The sequence below is a fragment of the Pollachius pollachius genome (genome assembly GCF_949987615.1).
Source record: "Pollachius pollachius genome assembly, chromosome: 8".
In the NCBI taxonomy this organism is placed as follows: domain Eukaryota; kingdom Metazoa; phylum Chordata; class Actinopteri; order Gadiformes; family Gadidae; genus Pollachius; species Pollachius pollachius.
The window spans coordinates 1,231,251-1,256,506 of record NC_136941.1 but is presented as its reverse complement, the minus strand read 5'-3'; the positions used below and the strand labels follow the sequence as shown (position 1 = coordinate 1,256,506).

General features: G+C 47.3%; 4 protein-coding genes across 4 annotated transcripts in view; 2 read left to right on the top strand and 2 right to left on the bottom strand.

Moving 5' to 3' along the window:
• The first annotated feature begins 1,626 nt into the window (after positions 1-1,626).
• LOC307078939 (PRELI domain containing protein 3B-like) lies at positions 1,627-5,601 on the top strand. Its single transcript, XM_079740976.1, has 6 exons — positions 1,627-1,713; positions 2,959-3,127; positions 3,863-3,952; positions 4,326-4,396; positions 4,561-4,663; positions 5,466-5,601. The coding sequence occupies exons 1-6, from the start codon at positions 1,682-1,684 to the stop codon at positions 5,583-5,585; spliced, it is 585 nt and encodes a 194-aa protein (XP_079597102.1). The 5' UTR covers positions 1,627-1,681; the 3' UTR covers positions 5,586-5,601.
• A 1,832-nt stretch (positions 5,602-7,433) lies between these two features.
• On the bottom strand, positions 7,434-13,352 carry bpifcl (BPI fold containing family C, like). The gene is made up of 16 exons (XM_079740975.1): positions 13,260-13,352; positions 13,031-13,143; positions 12,658-12,769; positions 12,173-12,304; positions 11,605-11,757; positions 11,230-11,287; positions 11,049-11,109; positions 10,855-10,946; positions 10,078-10,254; positions 9,581-9,640; positions 8,540-8,707; positions 8,330-8,397; positions 8,075-8,117; positions 7,910-7,973; positions 7,676-7,752; positions 7,434-7,572 (listed from the first exon to the last, which is right to left on the bottom strand). Exons 2-16 carry the CDS (start codon positions 13,140-13,142, stop codon positions 7,498-7,500), a joined length of 1,452 nt encoding a protein of 483 aa, XP_079597101.1. The 5' UTR covers position 13,143; positions 13,260-13,352; the 3' UTR covers positions 7,434-7,497.
• Positions 13,353-14,789: 1,437 nt separating this feature from the next.
• Positions 14,790-17,239, bottom strand: LOC307078900 (vesicular inhibitory amino acid transporter-like; the record flags this gene model as incomplete). Its single annotated transcript, XM_079740909.1, has 2 exons — positions 14,790-15,980; positions 16,838-17,239. The coding sequence occupies 2 exons, from the start codon at positions 17,237-17,239 to the stop codon at positions 14,790-14,792; spliced, it is 1,593 nt and encodes a 530-aa protein (XP_079597035.1).
• Positions 17,240-24,506: 7,267 nt separating this feature from the next.
• Positions 24,507-25,256, top strand: part of actr5 (actin related protein 5) — a gene marked incomplete at its 5' end in the record, with an annotated part of 12,078 nt that continues 11,328 nt past the window's right edge. Inside the window, 2 exons of the mRNA XM_079742279.1 lie at positions 24,507-24,890; positions 24,968-25,206. Of these exons, the coding sequence (XP_079598405.1) occupies positions 24,507-24,890; positions 24,968-25,206 (623 nt within the window). The remainder of the gene's footprint in view (positions 24,891-24,967; positions 25,207-25,256) is intronic.

Below are 25,256 nucleotides of genomic sequence, written 5' to 3'. Positions count from 1 at the left end.
ATCGTGATGTCATCCATCTTCATCCAATAACAGAATCGGGGCTGGGTATGACTGACCATTTCCATGCCTGCAACACAAACTATCTACACCATGGTCTCTGAAAAGAAAGCAATATGGAGAAAAACATTCATATTCTATGTAACGTTTGACGTGTAATCACCCTGCCTGATGTTTTTTACAGTATAGGCATCAAAATCAGCATCTCCAGTAGTGCAAGTTTGGGTTCAGCAATACCATACGACATCCATGTTCACTAGTGGTGCATGCAAACAACTATCCTAATTGCGAATCATTTTCCTCTGCGAGTTTAGTATGATTAACATTAAATAGACTTATGCAAGTCCCTCGATAAGGGATTCGATCATTTAAAGAATATCATCACACTGCTTATACTTACTTAATTATACAGCGGCTTTGGGTTTGATGACTTTGACAGTCGACTCAGAGGCCTTCAGCGCTGCCTCCCTTAGCGTGGGCTTCAGCGCAGCGCGGACTGCGCTTGCGCAGATCGCTGAGAAGCGAATGTAGCTAAATGGTAGAGGACAGTCAAGAACATTAGCCAACGATGCGTGAATTGCCTGATAATTGAACATCAAACATGTTATAATTAATTGACGAATACTACAATATTTCTTCAGCCAATGAATGTACAGATTTACATTGAACGCATTGTCCCATGCAGCCATGGGCTGGAGGCTAGCCATTGCTATCAGGCTAGCTGTCAGGCTACAGGACGATTTACACAAACGAACTTGCTCGACAGCGCAGAGTCAATATTCATTTAAACGACATACACACATTCAAAAAAGTAAACAAGTGAAACGCATTGATTGAAATACAGTTTGTCTGCGTTATATTTACTTAATGCCGGCTTGTCTCCAGTATGCAACCATCTTGCCTGTGTTGTGGCTTCAAGGACAGGTCTGATATGTACGTATTGGCGTCACGTCTCTGTTCCGCCGTACGTTAGATTTTTAAATGACCAATCAGAAGGGAGGATTCAAGATTGATTCTACTATGGTCCCGCCCACACCAACCAAGGACTTTATTACGTTACATAAAAATCTAAAACTTGATTGTTTCATCTGAGTATTACTGGATATAAATGTAAATGCACGGGGCATTTCTTTATTTGTTTAGTTATACGTTAAGTCATTAGGCCTTAGTTGAAACTTTGCAGAATATTTGTCAAGATACACACTCAAAGGTACTATTTTCGAGTTAGACTTTCGTAATACATGTGGGCAATATATATATATATATATATATATATATATATTATATATGTATAATACCATATATATATATATATATATGGTGAAGGTCACGGTGAAAGCAGCCATACACATGTCTACCACCGGGTGAAGGAGTAAAGCAGTCGACGAATCAGAGCTTCAGCTTGTTTGCCGGTGTGTGATACTGTTTACTTCATTAATTGTATTTCATTTAATTAGTTATGCACTTTTCAATTTGCTCCATGACTTGCCCTGAATAGTGTTCACCGCCAAACCAACAGGCGGCAGCAATGCGGCTGACAGCGTCCTAGTGCACCTTTATATGTGAACGAAGAAGAGACCGAGCAGCGGAGGAGGCTGGAGGTGTAGATTCCTCCGCCTTCCTCCTGAGTCGCCGTCCCGCTTTCGCCGCCGCGCTCCCCGCTTCTGACAGAAAGACCTGTAAAATGAAGCTATGGGCGTCAGAACACATATTCAAGTGAGTTTTTTATTATACTTACGTGTATACAACAAGTAACTTTTCGACTCGGATGTGTTTAAATTGGTAAACAACTCTGTTTTGTACTCAAGTATGACTCCAGCTGGACGCTAGCTCAGCGGCCGGCGCTCCGTAAAGTAGTCCGCGGTAACGTCGCTGGGTAACGTTACCTGCTGCTAACGCGGCGTTACCGTTACTTCGTCTCTTTTTTAAGGGAAACAGTTTATGCGCTGGTAACAGCTGTATTACAAATGATGTATGCGCGCTGTTGTGTGCAATAACGTAACGTTATAAGGACAACTCTCTGAAGGATTTCCGCAATGTGGCTTTGTACCAGTCGGTGACACTTGCTCTACGTCCTTCTGCTCATTCCCGTTATTATTCTCTTTTTACTTACACACTGGGTTACTTACAACGCTGTCGTTATTAACCTATCAAGACCTGAAGCCCTAGCCGTCCTATTTGAGGATTTGTGCGGTGTGTACTCATTATGTAAAACTACACACGTGAAGGTCCACTGCTCACGTAAGCAGATCGCAGACTGTCTGAATGTAGAGATCCTCCAGTCCCCCTGCATGTAGAGATCCTCCTGTCCCCCTGGATGTAGTGATCCTCCTGTCCCCCTGAATGTAGTGATCCAGTCCCCCTGGATGTAGTGATCCAGTCCCCCTGAATGTAGTGATCCTCCAGTCCCCCTGAATGTAGTGATCCAGTCCCCCTGAATGTACTGATCCTCCAGTCCCCCTGAATGTAGTGATCCTCCTGTCCCCCTGGATGTAGTGATCCAGTCCCCCTGAATGTAGTGATCCTCCTGTCCCCCTGAATGTAGTGACCCTGTCCCCCTGAATGTAGTGATCCAGTCCCCCTGAATGTAGTGATCCAGTCCCAAGGGGCTGTTGCAGAGCTGTCTCATTAGCTATATGAATTCAAGTGACACCTCAAATGAATGATGAATATTCACATTTGAGATATCAAATGTGAATGTAATGCAGCAATCCCACTTGACATTAATCCCATTCATGTTTTGCCAATGCCAGACTTTTGTTATTCTGCAGTCGTTAGCTGTGAATTGTACAGTAACTACTTTAACATTGAATTATGTTCTAAATGTGTTAACGAATGGTTGTTATAATAACTGAACCCCCGCATGCTGCATGTGTTGCATGCGTGCAGAAGGTTGCCCTCGTGCTAAACTCTCCCGACAGGTGTAGTGTTTCTCAGTTATAAAAAGCATGTTGCCAACAGCCACCCTTGGGAGACGGTGACCAAGGCGGCGATGCAGAAGTACCCCAACCCTATGAACCCCAACGTGTTCGGGGTGGACGTTCTGGCCAGAGGGGTGGACGCCGGCGGGAGGCTACACAGCAGCCGCCTGCTCACGGCGGACTGGGGCATGCCCTCGTTGGCCATGTCGGTGAGTCGGATCACATGCCCGACGGCACGGTCAATGTTGTTGTCGTCGTCAACCCCCCCCCCCCCCCCCCCCCTCTTTTGACTAGCGGTGACTCGTTCTGTTATGATGTATATTATGGGGTGGAGCACATGGTTGGCTTTTTTGTTGTTGTTGTTGTTGTTGTTAGGAGTGGGGTTGAGTAGGGGGGGAGGGGCTTCAGCCAACCATCCTCAGGTCGTTATGATACAAGTTCACTTAAGGTTTAGCCAATCAACCTGGATTGAGTATTTACTAAATCCAGTCTTAACGGTAAAATCACTTGGAGCTTAGTGCCTTAAATGATCTGACGCGTATTCGACATGCATGTCACCTGTATCACCTTTGACCTTTTACTCCTGACGGTTTATTTATACATTTGTACTTAGCTTTTCGATAAAGGTCAAAATCAATTCACACCGGGTTGTGCTTTTGAAAGAGACGGTTGAAATGACTTTTAAGGGAATCAGAAGGCCGACCATTTGCAGCAAACCCTTATCAGCTCTCTTTTGCTGTGGTGGCAACAGTAGAAGTTCTAGACGTATCTGTTACCAGGGTAGCTCTTCCTGCTCTGTGCGATGCAGGCAGGGCGCCAGTCCGGGAAGGTGTATTAACTCATGTTTTCAGTGGACATAGCACACCAGCATGTTTATATGGAGGACACAAATGCCACTGGAGATGCAAACTAACATGCTGTGCTATTGTCAACCCCTCCTTTAGATGATTGGAATAACGAGATCATTCACCTACGCCCAGGAACATTCAATCGTTGACCCGAAGGAGAAGACCTTTCAGCTGAAGTCCACTAACGTGAGCTGCTTTGGATGTTTGTTCTAAGCCCGTTGTTTTCGGGAGGCCATCGTCCTTTAACTTAGTTATTTTTATTGTAATTTTAACGTGTGATACCTCCGCTTCATACAACTGTATCAGTGTAAGCTCTCTCGGTCAATTCAACCTGATCAAGGTCTTGACTTCATTAATATTACAACTATATGTTAAAGTGGTAATGATGGTGTTCTTTGCACCAAAAACGACCCATCAAATATTATGTTTTTGTTCTTGAATGTTCTGTGTTTGATGCATCTCAATTGAAAGTTTTAACAGCTCTAAATTACTGTCTTACCATAATACAGTTTTGCATTAGCCACAACGAAAAGATAATCCTGGTTTTGTGTCCACATAGATCTCCTTCACTAACATAATATCGGTGGAAGAGAAGTTGACCTACAAACCACATCCCGAGGACCCTGAGAAGTGAGTGATGTTCATGGAGACACCATGTCGTACATCTTTAATAATGTGTGCTTCTGGAATTGTTCACCTTAAACCTGTTAGTTTATTATTTTTTCCCAAGTAGTGTTAAAAGCCTTTTTTAGGTTACTCCTCTGGGTACTGATGCATTGTGGGATGTGTTCCAGGACCATGTTGACCCAGGAGGCTCAGATCAACGTTAAAGTAATCAGTGTCAGCAGCTACCTGGAAGGCGTGATTGCCAAGACCATCTCTGCCAACGCCAACAAGGTACGTCCGTCTGCCTTCGCCGCGGCCGGGGCTCTCAATGAGAGGTGGGATGTACAGTCTAAAGGGCTGATCATGGTCCCACGTTCCCGCAACGCAAGGGGGTTACGGACCCCTTACGTCCTCGCGGCCCCTCCTTGCGTCCACCGCAAGGGCCGGACGTGCGCCTCCCAAAAAATGTTAACCCTCGGTCGAGGCGACGCAGCAGGCGAAGGGCTGTGATTGGTCCGCTCACTAAACCCCGACGCAGAGCCAGGGTCAGGACTGCGCCGCCGCGTCTGCGTGGTCGTTGCGTTGCGGGAACGTGGAACCATAATCAGCGCTTCAGGGTTTCCTGCGTCTCATGTCCCCTCCCATCATCGTGGCTTCTGTCCAGTGGCACTGGGTGGGCAGGATAGTGTGTAGTGAGTAGTGTGTGTAGTGTGTAGTGAGTAGTGTATAGTGAGTAGTGTATAGTGAGTAGTGTATAGTGAGTAGTGTATAGTGAGTAGTGAGTAGTGTGTAGTGAGTAGTGTATAGTGAGTGGTGTATAGTGAGTGGTGTATAGTGAGTAGTGTGTAGTGAGTAGTGTATAGTGAGTAGTGTATAGTGAGTAGTGAGTAGTGTATAGTGAGTGGTGTATAGTGAGTAGTGAGTAGTGTGTAGTGAGTAGTGTATAGTGAGTAGTGTATAGTGAGTAGTGTGTAGTGAGTAGTGTATAGTGAGTGGTGTATAGTGAGTAGTGTAGAGGCTAGGGCTCAGAGGTTTGCCCCCCCCCCCCCCCCCCCCCCCCCCATTGACCCTGTGACCCTGTGCCCCCCCGTAGGGCCGCGAGGCGATGGAGTGGGTCATCCGGAGGCTGAACTCTGAGATCGAGGAGCTGGCGTCGACCGCCCGGGGCAGCATGCGGGCCCCCATGGCGGCAGCGGCCTCGGACGACAAGTGACCCCCCTCCCCCCCACTCCGTGGAACCTCCTGCACTCGTAACATCCAGTCCCCCGTCTCTCGTGCGTCTTGTGTGAGTGCGTGTGACCGTGTGCAGCTCTCTATCCTTGCTTTGTGACACACGCGCACGGTGAGTGAGAAATCCGGTAGACTTGAACAGCCCCGCATCGGAAAAAAAGACTTGAAAATATCATGTTTCCTTTTTCAGTATTGTGATAACGGTATTGTGTAGGTGTTTTTTAATTCACATCGTGCCTCAACATCCTTCTTCCCCCTGCTCTTAAACCATTGAACGCGTTTCTGCTGTCGCTCTTCCCTCTTGCTTCTCGTCTCCACAGAGATGTGTTCTGGCCTTTTGCAGCCATAAACCATCAACTTTATGCTTCTAATCCTCCAATGGTCACTCGGCTGCTCTTTATGGGGATCTGTTCCTCTTGAGCTGTTCTTATCTTGATTTACAGCCCAGAGGGCAGACCGTGCCTGTGCTCGAAACAAGGAGTTAATATTTGACACGTTAATATTTAACCGAGACGCTCAACATCGCACCGACCTTTCAGACCTTTCCTTTTACTCCTTTTTTTCAAAGATTACTGCTTTTGTATATGTGGCCCTGTGCTCAATTTGTTACATGCCCCAAATCGTGCTTGAATATAGATTTATTTGGTTAAACGTTACACTGGGTTAGCTTAGCACACCTGTACTGGGCAGCACTGGTAAACCTGCAGCACTTGTGGCTAGGAGTGTCACCTTCAAGACGGTATGAATGCGCACATGAGTAACAAGCAGATCAATACTGCTACTTTGTGTCCAGGACCATTTAGAAGTGAATGTTACCAAACGCTTACTAACACATCCTTGCTGTGATCCTCAACGTTGAAATCGAACACGTTATGGCCATTGTGATTTTGTTCATTTGTTTGTTTTTGTCTATAGTATTTATTGCCAACCTATGGCGTTCCCTCAATATAACAGTATATATTTTTAAAGGTTTTACTTGTTATAAAAATTCTTGCTCTAAAATCTCACTTCAAGCTGCCACCTTTCCTGCCTTTTCTTCGTTCTCCTCCGCCCCCCCCCCCCCCCCCATAGTCAGAATGTCGCTTCACAAAGATCGCTTTGTGGTGCTGGTGACAATCTTTAAAAATAATGATAAGAACCCGCATTACTAGTTTAACTGGAGACTACTTCAAGATTTTGGTAATGGCTTAAGACAAAATGCCCCTTCCTGCATTAATATGGCTCTGTGTCCATGACAACAGCTTATATAGGTGCAACAGTTGTCCACATAATGATCATTGCGTTGGTTGTAGAATATAGTCAGATCTGTGATGCCACCTGGCTGTTGAAGAAGCCTGTATTCAAGCAGTCTCTTGTTTCATATGAATGTGTGATGTTTGTGCTACACAGGAGTTTTCTGAAAACAATGGCTGTACATAGCGATGTATTTATATATTTTGGCAATGTAATGCATTCCAAGAATGTCATAATGCAGAATAACAGTAGAACGTACACGTGACTGACGAATGATTCACAGCAAAATAATAATTATAAAAAAGAGATTTTCATTGTTCCAGTAATCCATTGTCCTGTTTTCAGTTTATATGTGTGCGATTGTCTGGATCATGATGATGATGATGATCATGTTCTAGTGTCTCTACTCACTCATTCATATTCCCCTGCAATTGTTACAGAAACAACTTTTACATTCACACATTGTCATATCACTGAAGTCACCAGAGAACAGATCGGGATCAATGAACAAAACAATTGTTCTATGACCCAGACAGAATACCAACAAAGATGTACTAGCATTGATCACGTAGCAGTTAATCCAATCTGGCCTTGGGCTCAAGCTTTAAGAAATATCACAATCATGAGGCCAGAGAAGATGTTTGGGTCCAACTATACCGCGGTTAGACCATCCAGGGTGTTCCAACTTTGGCCTCCCTCAGCTGTATCTCTGCATCTGATAAGACTGAGATGAATCCCTGGGCCAAAGAAATACATGATGTGTTTACGTCCTGCAGTTTTTTTAAATGCAATATTACGCGCGCGTGTGTGTGTCTTTATAAAGAGAGAATGTGCACTGACCTCCTCTACCTTCAGGACAAGGTTAGTCAAATGGGCGTGTTGCATTGTGGGTAAATCAATGCCCTTGGCAAGCTTTGCTAAAATAGACAAGACAAGAACAGAAGCAGTGACAAGGTTTACACTTATGTCCTAATTGGAGAAAAAAAAGTGTCTACGAATAGGATAACAGTTGAGATATTTTGGGATATTTTGAGTGAAGATATTCTGTTGGTAATGGCAGTCAATGTGACCCACCGTTCAACCTTGGCAATCCTGAGAGCTTTATTGCGAACTTCATGACGATTTTCAAATCGTCAGTCTGCGAAGAACAATGTGCGGACATTAGCTTGTACCAGTCATGGGTTCACTGTTGTTGGACGGTAATAATGTCCCTGCGATGATCTCTCTTATCTTTCATACCTTAACGTCTCCAACTTCGCTCGAGTCCAGGGTTAGGTAGAGACTGGGTGGAAGGAAGTGCAATGAATCAACTGAAACTACAGAAAAACATTCAAAGAACACAAACATGACGGCATAAAATCCATGCCATTGTGCCCATTTGTCTATTCACACTGCAACTTGTAAAACTCTCCAGAGTTCATGTTAATTATATAGTTTGTACAAATATTGCATCTGTGACATATTTTGCTGTATTGAATATCAGAATCAGTCTACTTGTCCAGTGCGATGGCGCCCGTAAATTTTTCGTTGGCCACACGGAATTTTCCACTGAAGGTGGATTCCTGAAATGCACAAGAGCAGCACTGTTAGTTAGTTTGTTCTGAGAATGGATGTGTCCGTGATACCGTCACATTGTCACAACGACATGTGTTCCGGTGTTAAATACACACACTCACACTCACACTCACACTCACACACACACACCAGGTTGAGCCTGAAGAGGAAGATGAAGGTGCCATCTGGGCGGACGACGAAGGCCTTGATGCCCCCGAGTACGCCCATTCGAACGACCCCAGACCTGAACATGAACTCAGGAGCCTGCAGGGCGAAGACCTGCAGCTGCATCTCCATGTCAGGGAACATTTTGGGAAGCTGTCGGAAAAGTCAACAATGTTGAATTGCATGCATGTACACTACCGTTCAAAAGTTTGGGGTCACTTAGAAATGTCCTTAATTTTTTTTTTTTAAAGAAAGGCACTTTTTTTCAATGAAGATAACATTAAATTAATCTGATATACAGTCTAGACATTGCTAATGTGGTAAATAAATGACTATTCTAGCTGGAAACGGCTGGTTTTTAATGGAATATCTGCATAGGTGTCTGTGCAGAGGCCCATTTCCAGCAACCATCACTCATGCGTTCTAATGGTACATTGTTTAGCTAATCGTGTTAAAAGGCTTGTCAGAAAACCGTTGTGCAATTATGTTGGCAGAGCTGATAACCGTTGAATAAAAGTGTGAGTTTTCATGGAAAACATTAAATTATCTGGGTTACAACAGACTTTGGAACGGTAGTGTATGTACGTATCTTTATAGACAATACACAGATGAAGTCACTTAAAGTGGGGTCCATTCCGATACGGTCTAAATAGGCTTATCAGGGGTCCAATATTACAACTATGCCGTAACAGAACCACTAGGGGGCGACGGCACAGTGCCTGAGCCTGAAAGGAGAAACGTAAAGGGGCGGAGCTACAGCTTGTTTCCTGTTTCGTTAGGGGGATATATATTATATATATTTCTAGAGTGGCCAGCCGTAAAGTTGATTTGAAACTTTACAGTATTTTTAGCTCTTATGTTGCTGTCCGGACAGGATGCCTATGCTTGTCTTACCACCGCCCGAAACGTGTACCGTGTACTCAGATTCGGGCTACTAACAGCCTTTATATTATTAACCTGATCGGTGAGACTTGTACAGGCCTTACCCACCGTTCTATTGTATATTGACATCGTATGTGACCTTACCTCTGGCACGAAGTGTTCAAATGAGTTTGTGTTCAGATGCAACGGAGAGCTGCGAGGAATCTGAGGAAAAATGTAGGATTAACTGAGCGATTGACTCTCTTTTTCCACTCTTCTTTCTGTCTTCTTTCTTTCTTTCCGTCGTTATTACTCTCTTTATTATTTTCTTCTTTCTTTTATTCCTTCTTTCTCAACTGCTTTCTTTTTCCTCCCTTCCTCCACCTCTTCCCCCTTCCCTCCCTGCCTTCATCCTCCCTCCTTCCTTCCATCCCTCACATCCTCCCTCCTTCCCTCCCTTCACCCTCCCTCCTTCCCTCCCTTCCTCCCTCCCTTCACCCTCCCTCCTTCCCTCCCTACCTTTATCTTCCCTCCCTCCTTCCCTCCCTGCCTTTATCCTCCCTCCCCCTCTCCCTCCCTCCCCCTCTCCCTCCCTTCCTCCCTCCCCCTCTCCCTCCCTCCCTCTGGGCCCCCGCTGGCCCTGGTAGTGGCCCCTCCCTCACCATGCTGTCTGTGATGAGGAGCTGCAGCAACCCCGATACGAAGTAGGCGTGGGCGGCTGAGTTGGTGGTGTACTCGGAGAGACCCAGAGACAGCATGTAGCCCGGCTGCCCGCTCAGGGAGAAGGGCTGGGGCTCGAACGGGGGGTCCGCCGGGCTGTCAGGACGGTGGAACATTCCCTACAGCGGGAAAGGACAGCAATAGCCCGCTGTCACCGAAGATACGTCTCCGTCAGGGCGGACAGCGACACCCATCAAACGTCAGCATCGGCCAACGTCTTTTTTTTGTTCTATCAGTTTTAAAATCTTTACAATCCGCTGTTGTATATAAATGAGTAAAAACACTTTTTAGTTAGGCTCTATTGTGTACAGTCTGACATGACAGTGTGACAGTGATGCAGTGCAGAGAACCTTCGTTAACCTACAGTTTTTCTCGATTGTATACACACAAAAAATGGAACTGACCACCATTCTGAAAACTTGAAGCTCGTGTATCAGCTACAATACTACAGACTGCTAAACTCTAAGCACAATTCCACAATTATACACTCGCAAATTTCCCTTTGTGAGTGAACTTTGTGAGTGTGGGACATATAATACCACCAGGTGAGTGTGATTAGCCACACTCACAAAGTTCACTTTGTGAGTGTGGCTAATCACACTCACACCTGGTGGTATTATATGTCCCTTTTAAATAAATGAATACAAACAGGTCTTAGTTAGGCTCTACTGTGTATAGTCTGACTTGAGTTAAGTTAAGTTAAGGTAAAGTGTTTCTACCTTCAGGGACAGGCTGAGGGAGGAGGAGTTTACCACTGGGAAGCTGGTGAGGGGAAGGTCCACGGCCAGAAGGCGGTTCACCTGGAAGGTGGCTGGGGATAGATCGGAGGGTTAAACGTCCATCACCGAGACATTTCTCCTGGGGTGGACGTTTCTATACCTTTGTTGAAATCAAACGTGAATGTGTGCATTACCGCCAAGGGCCGCTAGGCGGTACTCAAGCTCATCCAAGCGATCTGTTATCATCGGACAAATCTGGCGGGAGGAGATTTGGAGATTTGCGATGAGATGGACACGTATGTACACTAATAGAAATAGGTCTACCGAACTGTTGTATGTGTGTTACTGTTGTAATATAGCTTAAAGTCCACTCACCTGTTCCTCTATTGTAATTCTGATACGCTCTTCATCAATAAATTGTTCAATGAGCCAGCTGTGAAAATGGAAAGTTTTGTTTTATGTAAATATCTGTCTCTCACGCACGCACGCACACACACACACACACACACACACACACACACACGGGGGCCTGCAGGAAGGTTTATCAGCGATAGTCAGTTGTCGCATTATTGTAATGCCTCTCTCCAAAATCCCTGTCTCTAAATCATTTGTAGGCCTACTGTAGACAAATATTTTTAAACTCTTATCAAAAAAGTCTAGTTTTCTTCCACATCGTAAGTAGCGCCACTAAATCCTCTTTCATTCCTAACTCAAAGGATCCTCGCTGTGGTCTCGGTCCTGGAGGTATACCTGGCATCTATCAGCTTCAGGCTGGCCGACCCAACCGAGGCCCTGCAGTCGGCGCAGCGGAAGGACGGCTGACCGTCTGCGTCCATCCCCAGACCCAGGAGCAAGTCCACTTCCAGGTCCTGGATCACCAGCTCGAAGGCCCCACCGTCATCGCTGCACAACGTGAGCATTAATGACTTAATTAATGATGATTAATGACATAATTCCTCATTCTGACGTTCAGTTCAGTATCTGCATCTTGTCAGAAGTGCAATACATGAACAGGTGAGTGGACTTTAAGCTATAATATAACAACAGATCGGTATTGGTGTCTATGCGTGTCAATCTCATCACAAAACCCCGAATATCCTCTCCCATACAGTCCACTCCTGCCCAGATCTATCCCATGGTAATAGAACACTTGGAGGTGCTTGAGTGCAGGAATTAATATATTTAACAAACACACACATAAGCACGGCCTTAAACGTGTCTCATGTCGTTTTTAGTTAGAAACCTGTCAAAGTGTGATAGGATGTCCTTGCCTTTTGATTGACAGGCAATATGAGTGTGGGTGTGGAGTAGGACTCACAAAATGCCGAAAGTAGCTGACCAGGCGCCTTTCACTTGAATGTAGAGGCCTGAGATCACTGCTTTGAATCCGGTCACGTCTTCATAGAACTCGACCGACGGCTCCGGGAACTCACAGTACGTCACGGCCATGCTGCACGAGAACCAGCAGGAAACACCTGCCACTCAGAGAACCGTCACACATCCTCTGGTCTCCTGTACAAGCCTGTGTTTACTTTATTCCATCGTCTCAAAAAGAATGAAGCTTATACATATTCAAATAAGGTGTAGGCGTATACATCTTCAAATCAGAGACCCATAGGCCTACATTGATATTTTAAGAGGGCTTCTTTATGAAAATATATATACAACCACCGCTGCGCCTCGATTCCTGCAGAATAACCGACAGGCTGAATTGTTCTTTAAATAAAAAGGGAGAGAAGAAATAACTGAAATCCAATCCCACGATGCAGTCGGGATCGGCCGCGGCTGATTGCTTGTTCGTACCCCGTGATAGAATAGTAGACCGTCCCCAGGCTCAGGCTGAGCTTCCCGTGGACATCCGGAGGCGACGCGCTCTCCAGGTTCTGCAGTAGCCACTCGGCGCCCATCTCCTTCACTGCGGCACAAACACGCATTTCTTTCACACATTCTGCGTGTGTGACGATACAATTATCGCCTGCAAAAAGCCTATCTGTCGCGCGGTGAAGGCTTTGTGCCCTTTACGCACGCAGAATATATGGTTTCAGTCTCCACGTTCCTTATCCAGGCGGCCTATTCCCACTTTAATATTTGGTAGCAGTCAAATTTTTGTGTAGGCTGCAATTCGAAGAATAAGTCGTACGTCACCTTTGGTGGGCCATGAGGCCGATTGACTCACCGTACTGAAGCCCTTTCTCGCTCAGGATGACCTTTATGGCGGGCTGTGTACCGTGCGTGAGGCAGGTGAGGAGGCACCCCACGGTGAGGTAAAGCAGCATTCTTCCAGTCATGCTGGTCGGATCGAAGCATGCATTGCAAAATTAGATCAGATCTCAGAGCTCCAACGTGCTTTAGATTAAACGACGTGTTCAGGATGTATAAAGACTACTACATGTCAGGCTACTCACATGTCATGAGTGGCAGGTCGGGGAAACTTTCTTGATTGACAGTTGCCGAGGCGTCTGGGTCGTGTAAGGTTCCAGACTTAATTTATGTGTAGGGCTTACATATTTTTGATAGGTTCCCGCGGTATGGGGAAGTGATACATTTGCTCAAGACTCACTGGGGAAGTGAAACATTATGAACTGGTTAATTTTTATGATTTATGAAAAATAACCATTGGCTCCTTCTCTCAAATATGGAATGATACTAAGATATCGATCTGCTAATTGGTATTTTAATTGTTTGTATTATTTGTTGGATCGTTAGTATTATTAATATTAATAATTGTATTATTATTATTATTATAATTTAGGACTTATTACGTGTAACAACTCAAAACTCTCTCTCTCTCTCTCTCTCAGGAACACAGACACATACATACACAAACACACACACGCGCGCGCGCGCGCACTGGCACACGCATGCACACACACGTGCCCATGGGCCTACAGGAAGTGTACATTTAAGGTTAAATTAGGTTAAAGCTTCGTTCGCAATAAAGTCAATTTGTCGACTGCTTTAAATTAAGTGTCTCTCCAGAATTGCAGTCTCTAAATAATTATTGATTGCCGTCTTTCTCTTGAGTGGAAAAAAACGTTTCTACAAATACGGGCAACGAAACATTATCCCAGCATAAAATATTAGATTTATTTATCTCTTATTTCCACAAATTCTCTTTTTTCTCACACATCTTAAGTAGTTTCATTAAATCACACACAAGATAATCAGGAGTAGAATATTGTCAGACAACAGTTTTCATAAAACACGATAGGACCCACTTGCTTGCACTTTGAACTCACTTCATCCAGAATGACACTTAAACACCAATTAGACGATGACTACTGCGGGCCTACAATCAAAAATGACAATGAAAAAATAAAAAAAGGACCAAATTATGATTTTTCCATTCGAGGAAAAAACACACGTTATTCACAGGTGAGGACCGACCGCATATAGCCCGTGATTTCACCGGTGCCTTGGTTTTATACAGGCCTTTTATATTTATATCGATTTTTCAGGATAGCCTCGATTATATAGCAGCTTAAAAACAACAATGAAATATTAAACTCCACTTCCATCACTACACAGCTCACCCCCTGGATATATTAAAACGTAAACACTCTCACACACACATGAGACTTTCGGGTTGCACGTTTCACAGGAACTGTGAAAATAAAACAGATACTGCTTCAAGTTCTCCTTTTTTCGTTTAGCAGAGGATGTGTCCGGCCGCGCGCGTCTACGGTGGGCTTATCACTATGATCAGATCTCAGAGTCTTGTATTGCACATTATCACGAAGGCAAGATGAAACTAAAAATAACTACATTTAACACAGGTTATCCTGACGTTTAGAGTTGGAACCCCGCGAGGCCTTTACGCGAAACGTCGCCTCTCCACACACAAACACACACACACACACACACACACACACACACACACACACACACACACACACACACTGCGGGTCTGGCCTGTTTCTCCGCACCTCGTCTCCTCAGTCATGGAGGTTATACCTGTAGGCCTCGATCAGCCCCTCCACCGAGTGGATGAAGCCCGAAATCGCGCAAATACCCCCGATCACAAAAATGGCGACGTCGAAGAACACGTGGTGCCAGAGGAGCTTCCTCCACTGCAGCTTGAGGTGGAAGAGAGCCGGCAGCAGGAAGCACAGGCTGGCGCCGGTCAGACTCCCCGTCAGGCCCATGAGCAGGGCGAAGTGCGGCACGAAGATCGCCATGAGCAGCGTGAACACCACCAGCGCCACCCGGAGGCCCAACCCCCAGGACTTGAGCTGTCCGCCCGGTCCGTAGCAGTTGGGGAGGCTGGCTCTGCCGCCTCCGCCCTGGAACATGGACTTCTCCAGGACCTCCACCGCGGCGAAAAACGGCAGCGGGTAGGAGAGCAGGGCCTTGGACACCAGGAAGAGGTTGACCACGGCCCGGATGGTGGACGGCAGGTTGTCGGTGATCACCTCCTTGGTGGCGTCCGCCCACGTGAGGTAAGCCACCAGGGCGAAGAGCCCCTTCAGCACGCAGGCCGAGATGTGGGTCCAGTCCATCATGCAGTGAAACTCGCTGGGCTTCTGCATGTTGCCCTCCAGCGAGGGCAGGAAGATCTGCGAGGTGTAACTGAACACGATGATGCCGATGGAGATGGGGAACTTCTTGACGTCGATGTAGAACTTGACTTTCTCCCAGGCCCAGTCGCGCGCCCGGGAGAGGCAGTAGGCGATGACCAGGATGTTGATGACGAAGTGCGCGAGGGTGCACAGCAGGCTGAACTTGGACACGGATTTGAGGTTCTTCAGGAAGGCGCACGGCAGCAGCGCCACCGTCGCCAACACGGACCAGGCCTTCTGGGACACGGGCAGGCCCGGGAAGCTGTTGTACATCAGGTTGCCGCTGACCACCACGTAGAGGATGCACGTCATGACCAGCTCGATGATCTGCGCCACGTTGACCACGTGGCCGCCCAGCGCGGGGAAGCGGGGCGCGCAGCACGCGTTGGCGATGTCCACGTAGGAGTCCCGCACGCGCACCAGGATGCCGTCCTCGTTCTCCTCGTAGAGGCACGCGATCAGGATCTTGCCCGTGTAGCAGCAAACCACGGCCGCGAAGATGATGAGGAAGAGGCCGAGGTAGCCGCCGTGGAGGATGGCGTAGGGCAAGCCGAGGACGAACATGCCCTGCGGACACAGAGGCGCAGCGGAGCGCGGGGATTAGCGAGGCCTTCATCTCGGGCCGCGCGCGCACGTGCACGTGCACGATGACTCATATAGACCTACTTCTTTTTTCTTTCTTTTTTTTTTGCGTAAATAGGCATATCAATAATATATATATATATATATATATATATATATATATATATATATATATATATATTATTAAAGAAGGTTGTTCAAAATGAAATATTTCTGATAAAACCCGTTGGTTCTACTCGTCATTAATTGCAGTTTGCTGTGAAGGAAATATTTAATTTTTTTTGCTGGCTTTCAAAACGTTTTTTAAAAGGATTTTTCTCTGGATGCGCTCGAGGCAGATTAGCTGATGCGTGACGGTATTAACATGAAATAAGCAGAATGTAAATGTTTGGAGGAGCAGGCAGAGGGCCGCCAGCAGCTGATGGGGGGGCTGATAACGCACGAGCCTGACAATAAGCCCGCAGCTATCAGGCGTGCGGGGGGGGGGGGGGGGGCGCTCGAGGGCCAGACCGGAGGACTGTTCTCCGTTGATAAAAATATTTGAATTAATAGGCCTACCCGAATGGTCCCTAAATTAGCTGAATACAAATTGTATAATTCGTTGTTTATTCGTTATGAGTTCTGAATTAAAAGGTCTAATCCCCCCCCCCTCTCTCTCTCTCTCTTTCGCGCGCGCTCTCTCGCTATCTCACACGCGCCCACGCACACACAAGGCACCTGCAGGCCCTATAGCCGCACGTGCTCTATCTAAGAAAGAGATTCAAGGTGACTTCAGGCCTCTGAGCTTTGTGTGTGTGTGTGTGTGTGTGGGGGGGGGGGGGGGGGGGGGGGGGGGGCATTACCTGAATGGCGTTGGTGACGTTCCAGCCGGCCTCCCAGGAGGTGATCTTTGGCTTGTCCTCCTCGAGCGAGCCCCCGGTCTTCAGGCCCGAGGGCCGGCGGCGGACGGCGGTGCCGTCCCGCTGGTAGTGGCTGTCCCCGTCCAGCTCCCCCCCGTCCTCGCTGCCCTCCAACGGCAGCCCCCCCTCGCCGCCGTCGTCTGGAAGGACATCCATTTGCATCCCGTGTCTGTAATCGTAATCCAAGTCATCGCAGTCCGCGAAGCCCAGACCCTCCTCGTCCGTGGCGGCCTGGAAGCCCAGCCGGGCGAACACGCCGCTGACCTTGGCCTGGGACTTGTCCGACACCGTGTTGGCCGCATTGGTCAGCTTGTTGGAGATCTTGTGCCGGATGAGATGGGCCATCTTGCTCGAAGCTCAATAAACTAGGTACTTCTCTCGGTGTGGAATCGAAGACGCTCGGAGGAAGAGAACCGAAGTGACGGACGCATGCAGGGAGGATAGATGCGACTTTTTTTTTTTTTGCTCCCGCTACAAAACCAGCATGCCTGTTGCCTCGACGTCACGAAGTAGCACACATGCAGCCTCAGCCTTCAGCCGGCCCACCGTGTGATCGCACCGCTAGAACCCCCTCCTCCTGCCCAGCCAATCCATTCCAAGGAAAAGCGCACAGACGTCCTCGGAGTTGACCTCCCAGCAGCGACCGATATGAACAAAGAATATAACTCGGATAATCCTGGAAGCGACGAATGTATTGAGTTTGTGGGTCTGAGTTCTATTCGCGGTGTGTGTAAGGAGGAGGCCTATTGTCGCCTGTTTTGCGGCAGTCCTCTGCGGTACACTGCGGGGACAGGCGCAAACAGAGCGCTGCTGGGACCTGCGTGCGTCACGTTGCTCGGGGGAGGAAGGCGCTCCCGTCCTCTCTCTCAGACAGCCAATGCGATGCGTCGCCCACCGACCCCTCGTGGATGGCGGGAGGGACAAGTGAGGGGGGGAGGGGGGGCAGTGTGAGACAGAAAGGGGAGGAAGGGGGGGGGGGGGGGGGGGTGAGAGAGAGAGAGAGAGAGTGTGCAAGAGCGAGAGATAAGGAGAGAATGTGTGTGTGAGAGAGAGAGAGAGAATGTGTGAGTGTGTGTGTGTGTGTGTGTGTGTGTGTGTGTTTGTGCGTGTGTGTGTGTGTTTGTGTGTGTGCGTGTTTGTGTGTGTGAGAGAGAGAGAGAGAGGGAGAGAGAGAGAGAGAGAGAGGGAGGGACGGAGAGAGAGAGGGAGAGAGAGAGAGAGAGTTGTGCGGAGATGTGAAGGGACGTATGTCACATTTTCACCGGTAGAGTAATCAAGGACAAAATGGTCAATCCTTAAAGCGATGTCCATCGTGACCCCGGCGGAATGAATGGAGCGGATCGACTCTGACTGGCGGCTGATGCGATTCCACATTAACACTGTTTTTAAATCCTCCGTTTGTGCGGCTCGATTCTCAATTAAAATGTAAAATGCTTCCAATTGTTGAAATGTTTAAACATTTCAACAACAAAAAATAACATCCACTCAGCTCTCTGTTCTGTAACAATAATCCAATTGCAGATCTTCATTTTTATTTTTACAGTATACAATTTCGTTAAACAATATCAATTATTACATTGGAACATAAATTTCAATTGTTTTCTTCAGATTGTCTATTTTTTTTTTTGTTTGTGATTACGTGCCATGCAACTGTCATTAGCATTAAACAACTACATTCAACTGAGGCCTTTCACCATAATACCATTTTTATTTATAACGCTGAAGGGCTACAAAATGTGACACTTTGCAAGGGAAGGTTTCTTTTTTAAAAAAAAGCGTGTTTTTATTGTTCCAGGCTCCATCTCTCTATAGCCTCTTCGCAGGGTGCTGGACGCGGCCCCGAAGTCGGTCTTCTCGTGGGGAACTCCCCGCCGGTTCAGGACCTCGGAGAGCACCCTGGCCAAAATCCGGCGTCCGGATTTAAATGATTCTCTCCGTCGACCGAGCTCTACCAAAGTATGGACGTTTCCATTCTTTTCTTGTTTTTTTTTTATGAGGATTTTTATTCCTATTCATCATCAAAAGAGGTCTCTCCTTTTTTTTGCGTTAAACAATATTCAGTAAATGCGTTCTAATAAAACGCCTCATCCACTTTTAATATTTTCCGTCGTTTGCCAATAAAACTATTTATTAATTACAAATTGAAAATTAATTCAAAAACACGAATGCGTGACAGTTTTTCCGAAGACAAAAGAGGGAGAAATGAATGTGAGCGACGGCAGGTCTAAATTTAGTAACCAGCCAGAGGATAGAGAAAGTTCCGCATATTTTCATGCTTGGCTTGGACTGCATTGCCAGCTGCCATTTGTGTTGAGGCATGCAGTGTGTATGTGCATGTGTGTGTGTGTGTGTGTGTGCGCGCGCGCGTGTGTTTATGTGTGCGTGTGCTTGTGTGTCACCAATGACTTGGGGTGACTATGCAAGCGTGCGTGTACGCTTGCATATTATTGTATACGTGTGAGTGTGTGTGTTTGCGTGCGTGCGTGCAGTGTGGGTTTGTGTGTGCACGTGCGTGTGTGTGCAGGTGCGTGGCCGTGTATGGGTGTATGTCTGTGTGTGTGTGTGTGCGTGGCCGTGTGTGTCTCTGTGGTTGCGTGTGTGTGCGCGTTCATGTGTGCGTGCATGCGTGTGCGGGGGCCCAGCATGTCGGGGATGGGCTAGCAGGGAGATTCCTCGCGGCCATCTCAGTGACTAAGTCTTTCCCGCCCCCATTATGTGCAGAACCCGCGGCGACGCTGCGCCGGTAGTGGGCTGCAAATGTCACTCGCACGTGCGCTAGGGTCCGCACAATATTCCTCACTTGCGGTGGCTAACAGCATCGTCTTCTTCCTGAAACCGCATTTCTAACCTAAGCATCTTCAAAGCAAAACACGTTTTGGTATTGTAAAGGTCCCGGTGAAGGGAAAACACCTCGGTCACGAAGCCCCCCCCACCCCCCAACGCGCCAAGCTACCTTTTGATGACAAAATGGATTTCCAAACTGAATTTTTTGAGATTGGTTGCTAGGGCAACCAATTTAGCTTTCAGGCCTATACAGAAAGGGATTAATTCAAGAAAGTGTGTGCACGTGTGTGTGTGCGTGCGTGCGTGTGTGTGTGCGTGTGTGTGCGTGTGTGTGTGTGTGTGTGTGTGTGTGTGTGTGCAGGGAGGAGATATGAAGAGGCTTATGGTCTTGTATAACAGCCGTGCAGCGCTGACTGGGGGAAATAATCTCTGATAGTTGCCATGGCACCAGTAATTGGACGGGCCGTGTGTGTGTGTATGCGTGTATATGTGTATGCTTGTGTGTCAGTGTGTGTCTGTGTATGTGTGTGTTTGCCTGCCTGTGTGTGTGTGTGTGTTTGTGTTTGCGTATCTGTGCATGTGTGTTCCTCAAATATGAAAGGAAAAATACTTTCTTCAGGTCGTCTTTCCGCAATATTCCCAAATCCCGCTCCCACCAGCAGAGAAGGAGGAGGAGAAAACGTAATAACATCACGCGCCACCGACAGGGAAGTCGTAGAGAGGAGGCGCCGTGCGGGATGCATCCTCCATGTTGGTATAGAGCGTACAGATGTTGCTGTCTTTTGTTCTAAATGATATCCAGGCTGCCATTTCGTTTTGTTCTTGCTGTAAAGTGTACTTGAGCATTGAGGAAACACTGTGCAAAATACCTACATTATTATAATTGTATACATATGGACTGACTTCACGCAATGCAGTGCACACACAAAAAGAGAATACACACAAACACACACACACACAAACACACAAACAGAAACATACTCATACACACACACACATTCCTGGGAAATCTATGCATATAGCAAAAATATGTATTTGTTATATGTTTGCGTGCCCGTGCGTGTACACACTGACACGTGTGTGCACACATACACACAAACACCCCACATTGGGATGCATTAATAGTGACAGGTGCACAAACACATTAATCAGACTATGCCCCCAAAAGATCTGCTTTGCTTATGGGTTTCAAGAATGAAGAGAGTGGTAGTGACAGTGTCTGTGTCTCTGTTTGTTTGTGTGTGTGTGTGTGTGTGTGTGTGTGTGTGTGTGTGTGTGTGTGTGTGTGTGGTGAGAGATCTGTGGTTCCCAAATATAATTTAAAAAATGATCAATTAAATGATCATCAATTGTGTTATGTCGTTTGTAGTGTTCTTCGTATGATGGCTTTGTCTTTATAGCCCTCCTTCCTGTGATGTTACTAAACATTACAACAGCCTATGCATGTCGCATTGCCCTAAAGATTAAGCATCAGGCATTCTGAAAATGAAATAGATAGAATTAAGAAAGAAAGAGATACAGTAAGCAGCTCAGAGAAGTAGAGAGGGAATGACGCAGAGAGAGATGGAACGAGAGAGACAGAGAATCGAGAAGAGAGATAACCAGAGATATGAGACGTAGGAGCATGGGGGAGAGAGAAGGAGAGAGAGGGAGAGAGAGACAGAGAGAGAGAGAGAGCTTTGAGTAGAGAGAGGATAAGGCAGCGGGATAGGGAGATGTAATGAGTGGGGTAGAGTGAGAGAGTGATTCAAGAGAGAGCAAGCTAGGGGAAGAGAGAGAGACAGAGAGAGAGAGAGAGAGAGAGAGAGAGAGCCCAGGGAGGGAGCGCGAGAGAGAGCGCACAAGGCCGATTGATGGTGACAGGAGGAGTGTGGGCTGCAGGGAGGGGGTGTGTCGGGGGCCGCCTCCCGTCACCAGGGGGGCAGGGGTCCCTGACAACGGGGCCTTGGAGGATGAGGGTCGTGGCAGGGTCTCCTGTACAGTCGACCGCCCTCGCCCCTCTCCCCGCTCCCCGTGTCGCTCTCTGTTTCATATCTCTACTCCAGACAGAGAGAGAGGGGGGGGGGGGGGGGGAGAGAGAGAGAGAGAGAGAGAGAGAGAGAGACTATGGACAGAGGGAGATGTTGACCAGAGGAGAGTGGTGGGAGCATCTGCAGGATGTAGGCCTACGATATAGGAAACAGTGTCAGAGAAACAGAGTTCAGTATTTCCAGCCAGTCCCTTCCTCTGCGTGTGCCCCCCCCCCCTGCCAGCGTCTGGGGGAGGACAGCCGGCGGTCTCTACGGTTACCGGGCGGGTAAAATGGGGGCGGCTTGGCCCGGAGTGTGACGGAGTGTTCCTCTGACCGCCTTCTGCAGCGTGAGGAGAACCCGAGAGCGTGGGGCGATGGCCAGGACTCCCAGTGCCCGCACACACACACACACACACACACACACACACACACACACACACACACACACACACACAGCCAGAACTCCCAGTGCCCGCACACACACACACACACACACACACACACACACACACACACACACACACACACAGCCAGAACTCCCAGTGCCCGCACACACACACACACACACACACACACACACACACACACACACACACACACACAGCCAGAACTCCCAGTGCCCGCACACACACACACACACACACACACACACACACAGCGAGAACTCCCAGTGCCCGCACACACACACACACACACACACACACACACACACACACACACACAGCCAGAACTCCCAGTGCCCGCACATACACACACACACACACACACACACACACACACACACACACACACAGCCAGGACTCCCAGTGCCTGCACACACTCACACACACACACACACACACACACACACACACACACACACACACACAGCCAGGACTCCCAGTGCCCTCACACACACACACACACACACACACACACACACACAGCCAGGACTCCCAGTGCCCTCACACACACACACACACACACACACACACACAGCCAGGACTCCCAGTGCCCTCACACACACACACACACACACACACACACACACACACACACACACACACACAGCCAGGACTCCCAGTGCCCGCACACACTCACACACACACAGCCAGGACTCCCAGTGCCCTCACACACACACACACACACACACACACACACACACAGCCAACGTAAATGTCTCTCGCCCTCTGGGCGCTGTGTGTGTGTGTGTGTGTGTGTGTTTAGTTGTTGACATTAGTAATTACTGTTTATTTTCTGTTTGTCTGTGGTTGAGTGTGTTTTTTCTTTAATAAGGAAGGGGTTGGCGTTAAAGGTAAATGAAAATAGAAAGTTGGACAATTAGTAAACAGTAAAAATAACCTATGAGGGGACGTGATTAGGAGTGTGTGAATGCGTGCATGTGACAGTGTGTGTGTGTGTGTGTCTGTGTACCCAATGTAGTATGTAACCAGTGAAATTATGAATGTTTGTGAATGTTTGTGTCTGTGTGCGCATGCATGCAAGCATGCGTGTGTGCGTGCATGCATGTGTTTGTGCGGGCATTCCTGTGTGTACGTGCGTGCGTGTATGTGTGCTTGCGTGTGTGTGGTCGCCTACAGTCGTGCGTTCGTATTTGCGTGCGTGCATGCATGTGTATGTCCGCGTGCGTTCGTACATTTGTGCGTGCGTGCGTGTGTCTGTGTGAGAGGGGGGAGAGCTGACCCAGATCTACTTATTAGCGTCAGAAGGAGGCAGGGAGAGTCACTTAGACCTTTGTGTCTGATCGCTGAACTGGACTCGTGATTCAGTGACACACCACCAAGCTCCACGCAGAAGTCGCCTTCCTTACCTCCTTCCTTCCTTTTTTCTTTCCTTCCCTTTCCTTCATCCCATCTTTTCCTTCCTCTTTCTTTTGCTAATTTCTTAATTTCTTCACTACTAAAAGCTTGATTTTTTTTCTGGACGAATTAAGCTAAATACACAAAATCGAACTCTTTTTGCTAAGAATTCATACAATCTATACTTCTTCTATACGTCTTTAATGTGAACTGAGGAACGGATGAATGAATTTAGATGGAGTGAGCGGAGTGAGCAAAGACGCAACCCTCCCCTTCCTACACGAATATTTATTCAAATGATAAAAACTATTCTTTAAAAACGTATTTTTAGATGGACAGTAAACAAAATCAGAAAAGGCGCTATATTCAGATGCATCTTACACGTAGGCCTACATTTAAAGCTGATTAATTCCTCAAATAATTGAAGTCGTTAATTGTTCCATGTCCTGTACACCAAAACCCAGCGCCCTCATGAATTTAATTAGTAATCTCCGATGATATGAACGAACCTCAAAGGGCTGATCGTCACTCCCTCATAATCCCCAGCGAAACCAATATTTAAATGTGCTGAACGGCTGATGGAGGATGGATGGAGAGGCAGCGGCCCATGCGCTCTCTGGTGGTGAAATATGGATAGTGAAATATTATTAATTTAGATATATGAACGAAATGTATATATTTGTTTTACGATACTGATATATATGTATAGAAATCTATATATATATATCAATTGATAATATACCGCTATATATAACCTATAGGCTATGATATGTAAAATAAGTGAAAATATTTAAATAAACCTAAGTAAATAGAAATTCATAATGTTATATAATAATAATTGATACAAATGAAAACATTACAATTACCGTACAATATTTGAGTATGTGCACATTTTGCATTATGCGAAATAAATATAAACGAAACAGCCGTAAAGCTATCGAAGAGCCGTTTTGTCTCGGAACTCAAACTTCATCCCGTATCCCTACTCGGCACTATTTTAGAGTGACACGCATTCAAAATGACGACCAAAACAGAACCAGTATGCCAAATATTCACATTTCGGGACTGCAAAACATCCCCCGACCCGATTTATGAAATCCCTGCCCAGTGTTTACATCCGTCCCCGGTCCCGTTAGTGATCGATAACGGCTCCTTCCACACCCGAGCCGGCTGGGCGTGCAAAGGGGATGAACTGGGCTCCCCAAGGCTGCTCTTCAGGTCCGTGGCTGCGAGGAGCCGAGGAGCCGCTCGGAGCGAAACCCAGATCGGAAACGACATCTCCAGCATTGAACCGCTGCGGTGGCTCCTCAAGAGCCAGTTCGATAGGAACGTGGTGGTCAACTTCGAAATCCAGGAGCTGATATTCGATCACATATTCACGCACATGGGCATCACATCAGAGGTAATGTCCACTAGATAACAGCTGAGTGTTCGGGTGCTATTTGACTCGCTGTGAAGTCAAGTCTCTTTCCCCATCAGGCCAAGGTGGAGCATCCCGTGGTGGTGACGGAGGCTCCGTGCAACCCGCTGCATTGTCGTCAGATGATGTCCGAGCTGCTGTTTGAGTGCTACCAGGTGCCCCACGTTTCCTACGGCGTGGACGCCCTGTACAGCTTCAACAGCAACAACGCTCAGCGGGGCCTGCAGGGTCCTCAGACCGGCATCGTCCTTTCCTCCGGATACCACTGCTCACACATCCTCCCTGTGATCAACGGAAGGTGAGTGAAACGCCCTCGGTCAATCAACCAGGGGCCGCCCATGCTAGCAA

What these genes read in the sequence shown, in the direction of transcription:
- LOC307078939 (XM_079740976.1), top strand. Translation starts at nt 1,682, where the DNA reads ATGAAGCTATGGGCGTCAGAACACATATTCAA. An exon ending in TGCCCTCGTTGGCCATGTCG is followed by an intron (nt 3,128 to 3,862) that starts GTGAGTCGGATC and finishes CCCCTCCTTTAG; the next exon opens with ATGATTGGAATAACGAGATC. An exon ending in TCTCTGCCAACGCCAACAAG is followed by an intron (nt 4,664 to 5,465) that starts GTACGTCCGTCT and finishes GCCCCCCCGTAG; the next exon opens with GGCCGCGAGGCGATGGAGTG.
- bpifcl (XM_079740975.1), bottom strand. Translation starts at nt 13,142, where the DNA reads ATGACTGGAAGAATGCTGCTTTACCTCACCGTGGGGTGCCTCCTCACC. An exon ending in CCCTCAGCCTGTCCCTGAAG is followed by an intron (nt 10,255 to 10,854) that starts GTAGAAACACTT and finishes TTCCCGCTGTAG; the next exon opens with GGAATGTTCCACCGTCCTGA. An exon ending in TCCTCTTCAGGCTCAACCTG is followed by an intron (nt 8,398 to 8,539) that starts GTGTGTGTGTGT and finishes TGTGCATTTCAG; the next exon opens with GAATCCACCTTCAGTGGAAA.